At 29.0% G+C, this 9,151-nt stretch overlaps 1 protein-coding gene across 1 annotated transcript; it reads left to right on the plus strand.

Annotated features, from left to right (window-relative positions):
• Positions 1 to 1,409: 1,409 nt before the first annotated feature.
• Positions 1,410 to 7,043, plus strand: LOC135963883 (lysosomal acid phosphatase). The gene is made up of 5 exons (XM_065515881.1): positions 1,410 to 1,836; positions 2,480 to 2,575; positions 5,030 to 5,272; positions 5,352 to 5,891; positions 6,737 to 7,043. The coding sequence occupies exons 1-5, from the start codon at positions 1,687 to 1,689 to the stop codon at positions 6,902 to 6,904; spliced, it is 1,197 nt and encodes a 398-aa protein (XP_065371953.1). The 5' UTR covers positions 1,410 to 1,686; the 3' UTR covers positions 6,905 to 7,043.
• The last annotated feature ends 2,108 nt before the right edge of the window (positions 7,044 to 9,151 follow it).

Genomic DNA, 9,151 nt, shown 5'->3' on the forward strand with positions numbered 1-9,151 from the left:
TCTCGAACGTCCAAATACAATGTAGACTAATTATCTATACGAATCGCACATTTTTCTGTAAAATGGCATCGATTTGTTAGAACATATTTTTGCAAAATGCATATTATCCAAGTTTTTAATATTTTTTGTCGTCAATGAGCAACATATTGTTTGGACAACTGGCATTAAGTCTTCTTCATTTTTCTATCAGCCATTGAAAATTATCATTTCAAAAAAAAAATAGCTTCAAAAACCTTTGACCTTTTTGGATTTCTTAGAAACAATTGCACTACACAATAAGCGTTTAAAGTCACTACACTCTAGATTACTTAGAGACACTTAAGTAGCAATTGTCCTTACGCTAGATTACATGTGTTGTATAAAGTAATGAATTGATAGAAATACGCCATAGTAATTTTAATCGGCAAAAATGTTTTATAATCCTAGGTTTTTTTTACCATAAAATTTTCATGACTAAAATTTTGTTCAGCAAAAAAATGTTTAATCTTTACTTTGATGAAGGGTTTGTAAGATTCGACATATAGCTCATTGACTTGTTTAATATTAGTTTTATTAATCATCTAAGATAATTATACTGCAAGTAAAATTTCAACTTTTGATATGACTTAATTTAGGGTCGCATAATTCAATGTATAATCAATCCATTTATAGTCATTTGCTATTTTTGACGATATTTTAGGGAAAATACTTTTGAAATTACTTTATTGATTTTTTATTTGTGAAAATATTTATGAAATAACTTAAAAATGCAATATCTCTGATTTCGACCTGATCTTTTTAAACGGAATAACGCGTTTTGGCGTTTTGTTGTGTAAATTTCACGTATTAACATTACAATATAATTACAGAACAATATGACTTGCTTTAGCACTGATTCGATTTGATCACTGTGGATATTATATTGAGGATCACAGATAACTGATAGATATTAAACAATTTGACTAATTAAGATATTTTGATCTGTAAATCCTCTTGTGATAGCACCTCGAGCTTTGTTTACAGTTAGTATTACACTTTAAAATGTCATATGAAAAGTATAAAGATGTTCTGGGTGAATGACCCGTGGTGTTTAGAAGTTTCTTTGAAAATTATGACCTTAAATCAGCCATTTTTAATAAAATTTTGACTTTAATGTATATTTATTGTACAAAACACTTGAATTAAGAGCAGTACCCATCGTAGGGTATGTGTACGAAATAAAACTCATTTTACCACTTTATTTGTTTACACTCATAGACAGACAAAATATTTTCAAAATATTTACAGATATAAATTGTATATGTTGTATATGGTGGGTAAGATTTATTTACGCGCTTGGTTTTTGTTTAGTAGCTCGCTCGCTCACTATCTGCACTCAAACCGAAAAATACACACATTAAATGTGCAAAAAGCGCATTTAAATAAAATAAATTCAGTTGAACACACATTTAGGTACGAAGAGGTTGAAGAAACTAAAAATAATAAAACAAAAATTTCTTTTAACATATTTTAACCACAATTATTTAGAATTAAAAAAAATAGGAAAACCTCGTACAACTATTTTTAGAATTGAATAAAAAACAAGTGTAATAAATATAAAAACAAACAAATACCAATTAATTAATTAATGAAATCATGAATTAGACAACATTTTTTTGAAAGTATTGAAAACTAACATTAAGTAAAAAATATCCACACATTCAAAAAATGGCTAAGATCGATTGTAAGTCAAGGCGTGGCACCAAAATCTCAGTTATGATCTTGGGTGGTGCCCTCTGTACCGTAATGATGGCCTATTTTGTATTTGGTGATACAAATGACGAACGTGGCTTGCGAAATTTACGTATGATATCAATTGTAAGTATGACGTACGCGACGACGAGTACAATGATCATTAATGACATTTACAATTTGTTACTTACATACATATGTATGTACTCTATTCGCATTGATACCCCAGCGGGAAAAAGATGCAGTAAAGAGGCCTTCCTAAATGCCTCATTTTGCAGACACAAGGACTTGCAAAATCATTTTGCCGCATTGCAAAATCATTTCAATTTTACACGGCGTCATTGCGAGCCAAGGCCTTGCATACTCGCTGCTGTTAGAGGGCTGAGAGAAGGCCTACTTATGATGGGCTGTTGGCAGCCAACAAGCTCACTTGTTATTAGAAGGGGATTCATAGGGCTTCTTGAACACCTTCTAAGAGCAGGCAGGGTGGAATGAGTATCGGATCTTTTAGAATGTGTAAGTATGCCTTTTAGAAGGCCTACAAATTGAAGTCCTATCATTTTTTCCCGCTGGGACTGAAAGAGAAAGTGTTATTTGTGTGTGTACGAGTGTAAACATTAAATTTGAGGGGAGAGAGGAAAAATAATAAATGGTATTTAGAAATTACAAAAATGTAAACAAATGTAAACGTCATTGATGATATTTATCTCTCTTTCCATAACAAATATGATGATATTGGGGGCTTGAAGAAAATTTAATTTTATTTAAGCTTTTTAGACACGGTGAAAAGAATCCAAGTGAACTATATCCTAATGATTCTCATGCTACACATGAATGGCCTGGTGGTTTAGGAGCGCTGACACAGGTAAGCTTACTTACTGCTGGTTTTTGTAAAACAAACGATAAACTAATTTAAAATCAATTTTAAATTTTTTAAAAGGATTATAAAACTATTTGAGGAGCCGCAGAACAAAGGGTACTTTTTTTAAAATTTAAAAATTTTGGGAAATTGATTTTTTCTAGATGATTTCAACCCAAATATTATAAAAATACCAAAAAAATTAATTTGTAAAAAAATTCGAAAAAGTTACCTTTTGTTCATATAAATAAATTTGTTACATATAAATAATTAAATTTTCAGTATCAAATTAATAACAATTCCATTAAAGTATTCAGCAAGAATTAATTCGTTGTCTTAAACCATTTTTTATTATACATACGTTTATAATAATACTGACCGGACAGACGTTGTCCTGTCTAAATTAAAAAATGAATGTGTTCGATTTGCGAATTTGTGAGAAGCGGTTCGAAATGGATAAAAATAGTTAAAAATAAAAAATAAAACGTATTGTTGAGTGATGATTTTTATTCATATACACACATACCTACATAGGTTTGGGTTATGTTTGATTTACATTTGATTTACTGAGAAACAAAGAACCTAAGTCTGTTATCAAAAAACTATTGGTCAGAAATATGAGTGATCACTGATCGAGCTCCTTTTCTTGATTAAACGCTAATTGGCCACGTTGTTAGCAAATTTATATATTTTGAGTTTCTATATAAAAAATGATTTATGTTTTGAAATATGAGTGAACACAGATCGATCTCCTTTTCTTGATTAAACTCTTATTGGCCAAGTTATTAGGGAATTTATTTATTGTGGGTTTTTATATAAAAAATCGATTTTTGGCCCGAAATATGAGTCATCACAGATCGAGCTCTTTTTCTTGATTAAACGCTTATTGTATAAAAAATCGATTTTTGATCAGAAATATGAGTGATCACAGATCTAGCTCCTTTTCTTGATTAAACACTTATTGGCCACTTTGTTAGCAAATTTAGATATTTTGAGTTTTTATATAAAAAATCGATTTTTGGTCAGAAATATGAGTGATCACAGATCGAGCTTCTTTTCTTGATTATACGCTTATTGGCCAAGTTATTAGTGAATTTGGATATTTTGAGTTTTTATATAAAAATATCGATTTTTGGCCAAATTATGAGTGATCACAGATCGAGCTCCTTTTCTTGATTAAACGCTTATTGGCCATGTTATAAAATATAAGAAAATCCGATTCTTTTAGTTATAAGATCTGATGTTAAAGTTACTAATGTTGTTTGAATAAGTAGAATTAATCCTATTGCAAATGGATGTTTTATATTTATAAAAAATGTTTTTATAAATTATTATTATTATTTTTTAAATTATTATTTAAATAATTTTTTTTGTATGACAACGAATGAGTAATTTTATTTGTTATGTAATTTTATTTCAATGGATATTTTCTCGTGATCTCGTTTTCGAATTTTAATTTATAACACTCTATTTATAACTGCTACAAAATAACACTTTTGGTCAGAGCTTGAAAAGCGTCCTAATGGGGGTTTTGGGCCTAGGTGAGAGCATACTAAAACCATTTTCAAAGATTTTGAAACACCCTCAAAATTTTTAGTTATTTTGAAAAAACTGTTTTAGGGTAGGTCGTAGTACTTTAGTACCTCTAACTCACACATTTTTATACCGATTTAAAAATTTAAACAATTATGGATAGGCAAATAATAAAGCTTTCATAAAATGTATGCATAAAATTTATTTTCCAAAAAATTGTTTAAGTTTTCATAACAAATTTCGCTTCATTTTTCTTACGAATTTTACTACAAACATTTAAAAACAAATTAGGCAAATAGGGGCAGCCGTTTTCCGATTTTAGATATATCGAAAAAAGTGGGCGTGGTCAATTTTTCCTTCAGTAAAAACTTAAATTGGATAACTACGAACATTTAAACAAAAAAATTAGCCAAATCGGTGTAGCCGTTTTCCGATTTTAGATGCATCGAAAAAAGTGGGCGTAAGAGTGGGAGTGGTCAATTTTTCATTTGGTTGGACTATGACCAACATTAAAAAAAAAAATTCTAAATCGGTCCGGCCGTTCTCAACTGATGCAATTACCAACGAACGACATTTGATTTTTATTTATATAAAAGAATAGATAAATAGATTTAGAAAAACAAATAATTACAAAGAAATTCCGAAAGAAATTTTAGTTTTACTTTTTCTGCAAAAGCGATTTTGCATTATTTTAAAAATAATTTATATGTAGAGTTTATTTGCGGCCTTAAAAATATATCGAAGAAATAATTTAATATTCCTAAGTAAACAAACAGTTATTTTGATCTCCTAAAATCTAGAGTTTTCTAAGATAGAGGGTTATGCACAATGTTGATTTGTATTTAAAAAAAGCCAGTTAATATTTTAATGATTTAGACTATAGCCAACTTAAACCTTAATTAATGAACCCAACAACTTGTTTTTTAGAAAGGCAGTCTTCAATCCTACAATTTGGGCAAAAACCTGCGAATGCGCTATTATCGACTGCTGCCGCCGAGTGGTCTCTATACCCAGCAACAAATTAGGGTCTTGAGTTCAGCAGCCGAAAGATGTATTATGAGTGCTAATAGTCTGTTGGCAGGATTTATGCCTCCATTAGAACACAGTAATCCTTTGCCCATGCAATGGCAACCTGTGCCAGTTAATACTATACCAAGACAAGAAGATACGGTAAATATACACGTAAAATTTTAATAATCTTTCCAATTGCTAGTTTTTATATTCAAAATTTTGCATTATCCTCTTACAGCTATTGGCCCAAAAGAAACCATGTGCAAAATATGATACAATTTTAGATAAATTATATAAAAATCCACCTCCAGATGTGAAAAAGTTAAACGATGAAAATGTTGAACTGTATAAACTATTAACGCGACATACGGGCAAGAATATAAGCAGTGTATTGGATGTTGAATATTTATACAATACATTGAAAATTGAAAGTGAAGCCGGTTTAGATTTACCCGATTGGTCTGAAAATATCTATCCGGAACGTTTGGAACCATTGGCAGAAAGAAGTTATGCGCTCTTTACGGAAACGAATCTTATGAAAAAAGTAAAGGGCGGTTCATTTCTAAATGAAATTCACTCGAAAATGATTGATAAAAGGAAGCGTAATTTGAATCCGGATCGTAAGATATTTTTGTATGCCGGTCATGATGTAACGCTGGTAAATGTTATGAACTCTTTGAATATTTTGGATCAAACGGCAAAATTACCAGAATATGCTTCGGCACTAGCATTTGAGTTACATCATAGTTCGCTGTTTAAAGATGATTTTGAAGTTAAGGTAAGTTATAAATATCATCAGTTTATTATTATTGTTGTGGCACACACATATTCGGAATCTAGGAATTGAGAAAAACATCAAAGAAGTTTTACATAAAGATAAAGAGCCACCATACAAATGTCCTCGAGAATTAGGATCATATAAAATTCAACAAAATTAATCTTATATTAATAAAAATTACACCACCAAATTTTGAGAAAATTGTACCATAATTGGCCATAGCTGTCATATAAGACCCACATCCAAAAATCGCTTTAACGTGAATAAATTTCTTATAAAATTCGACTTAGATCATTTTTATAAATACAATCTACTATCTATCAAGTTTTATGACAATCGGTCCTTAATTAATCATAGTTTCCATATAAAGCCGACAAACAATATTCATTAAAATTGTCAAATTAAATTTATAATTTACCATAAACCTATCTTATAAATATCGATAAACTGGTTTCGAAATCAGAAAGAGGACTTTTAAAATATGTATGTATATGTATGTATATAATTTACTCGTAACTCAATTTTCTTAAAAATGATCGGTCGGTGCGTCAAAACAATACAGTTACCATATCTCGTAAATAGAATTAACTTTTCAGTGAAGTTTTAATCAATTCTTTTTTTAAATTGTGGGTGGGTCAAAACAATAATAAGCTAACAATATGTCTTGAATATAATTAATTTATGAGTGCAGGTTTAATCAAATGATTTTGAAGTTAAGCCTAGTTTAAACTTCAAATCACTATTTAAAAGAAACTATGAAATCATGTTTCGCTGATTAATCTCTGCTATTTTTTCTCATATTTTTCTAGCAGTATTAATTATCAATTCTCTAATTTTTTTTACAGATTGTTTATTATTACAATAGTGATGACAAATTTCCCAAAGAGTTGGCGATACCCAATTGTGATGCTCCTTGTTCGTTAACAAAATTTTCGGCATCTATTAAACATTTACTATTGACTGATTATGATGAGACTTGTGAAAATGTCAAGCCTGATTGTACGACCAAATGACTTAAAAAAAATAATTGTATTTATAATTTCCAGACGAGATTTTTAAATACTGTTCTCTCCATATGTACTTGTATTGTTGTAATGTGATAGTTAAAAAAAATATTTTAAATAAATGTTGTTAAATTTGTTGTTAAAGTTACATGGAAATCTAGATAATTTAAAAAAATCACATATAAATGAAATAAGGTGGAATTAAATAGGAAATATAAATGGTATTCATGATACCCTACTAAAAATGATTTAGCTCTACTACCACTTATTAAAAATAACACTGTAACAAAATTTTCAACTTTTAAAATGACTCAGCAAAACGCCGAGACAACCAAACTTAATATTGGTTTGTATCCAATGATATAGTCCGTTTTAAAATATCCGTCCAAAATCCGAAGATATTGCAATATTTTTAAGTTTGTATTAACTCTTGCGATTTTAGATTATATTTTAAGGAAGAGATTCACTTGATATTTTTCACGATTACTTTTTTAGCCATGTAATTTTAAATCCATTTTTATGTTTTACTCGATTTTCATATAAAAAACTGATTTTGATAATTTTAAAATATGTATATGTAAGTAATCACAGATGATCGTATTTTCACCATTTGGACCACTATTTACCACCTTATACATATATATTGTTGGCCCTAATTTTGTAAATCACGTCACCAAAATGATATTTATGTGCAAAGCAAATACAAAATTTCACACATTTTAAAAATTTGTTTTTGTTTTATATACAAATTCTGAACAAAACAAGCGCACAGAGGATTTTTGTGTCAAAAACCCTATTTTTCGACCACTCAATTTCAAAAATCAAATGATGCAGTTTTGTAGCGAAATGTTTAAATATGAAATGTCCATTTATAGTTTTAAGAAAAATTGTATTTTATTTTTATAAAATTGAAGTAAAATCCATGCAAGAGTGTTTAGCAAAAATTTACTTACATTTTCACGCAAGTCAGTGGTTTATGTATATTTTTCCAAATAATACCATTTACCTTTAACATACATATTTGAAAAATATAGCATTTTTCCATAAATACAAAAAAAAAAAAAAAATTATGTGGATATCATAAACCGTTAAGATATGGCCATATCTATAAGCCTCTAAAAATTATTTTTGATTTTCCATGGAAAAAAATAATGTAGCCCCACTTTCCCCCAACGTTGATACATAATTTGAAAATTTTGTACAAAAAACAAATTTTTAAAATGTGTGAAATTTTGTTTTTCCTATGCACATAAATACATAAATATCACTTTGGTGACGTGTATACAAAATTAGGGCCTTTATGTTTTACTTGATGTTTATATACATAAATCAATTTTTGTTTGAAAATGTAAGTGATCACAGATGATCGTCATTTTTCAATTTAAACAACAGTTTTATGTTTTACGTGATTTTCATATAAAAAATAGATTTTTGGTTGAAATATGATCACAGATGATCGTCCTTTTTCCATTTGGACCACTATATGAACTTATTGTTACATTTATGTTTTACTTAATTTTCATATAAAATATCAATTTGTGGTCGATATTTTATAGATCTATCGACATTTTTTAGATTCAAGAACGAAGCCTTTTGAATATGGTTGGAATCGGTCCATTATTTCACGTAGCCCCAATACAAATATCCTCTCGAAATAGGATTTTTGTTATAAATGTCTAACTTATAAATGTGGGTATCCATACAAATAAGTTTTACATATATAAAAATAAATCATATTTAAAAATGTTGTGCGAGTCGATCCATAATTGTCCAGAGCTCCCATAAAAGGCCCATACAAAATTTGGTATCCAAATAAAATTTAGCAGAAATAACTTTCATATAGAAGAAAAGCATGTGTCCTAATTTCACGGCGATCGGTCCATAATAGTCATATAAGTCTTACATCCGAAAATGACTTAAAGGAGCAAACAATTTTAAAGATGTTGGTGGTATTCAAATAAAATTCAGCACACACAAGTTTTGTATCTATGGAAATCATGCGACTTAAGTTGATTCACATTCGAAAATCAGTCACGAAATGGAAGTTAAAAAATTTATAAATTTAAAGAAGCTTTTAAAGCAAAGGCTGATTTCATAAACGCATTTTGCAAAGCAACACTGCAATGCTTTGCATTACTGCGCTTATGAAGTCGGCCAAAATTTCCATACAAAGTTGTTTAAATTTAAAAATTGTTTATGAATAAGTCCTTTAGTGTAGGGTATTATATGGTCGGAGGGCTTGATTGACTATAATTT

Source organism: Calliphora vicina, chromosome 1, assembly GCF_958450345.1.
Source record: "Calliphora vicina chromosome 1, idCalVici1.1, whole genome shotgun sequence".
NCBI lineage: Eukaryota > Metazoa > Arthropoda > Insecta > Diptera > Calliphoridae > Calliphora > Calliphora vicina.

What these genes read in the sequence shown, in the direction of transcription:
- LOC135963883 (XM_065515881.1), top strand. Translation starts at nt 1,687, where the DNA reads ATGGCTAAGATCGATTGTAAGTCAAGGCGTGGCACCAAAATCTCAGTT. An exon ending in GTTTAGGAGCGCTGACACAG is followed by an intron (nt 2,576 to 5,029) that starts GTAAGCTTACTT and finishes CTTGTTTTTTAG; the next exon opens with AAAGGCAGTCTTCAATCCTA. An exon ending in AAGATGATTTTGAAGTTAAG is followed by an intron (nt 5,892 to 6,736) that starts GTAAGTTATAAA and finishes TTTTTTTTACAG; the next exon opens with ATTGTTTATTATTACAATAG.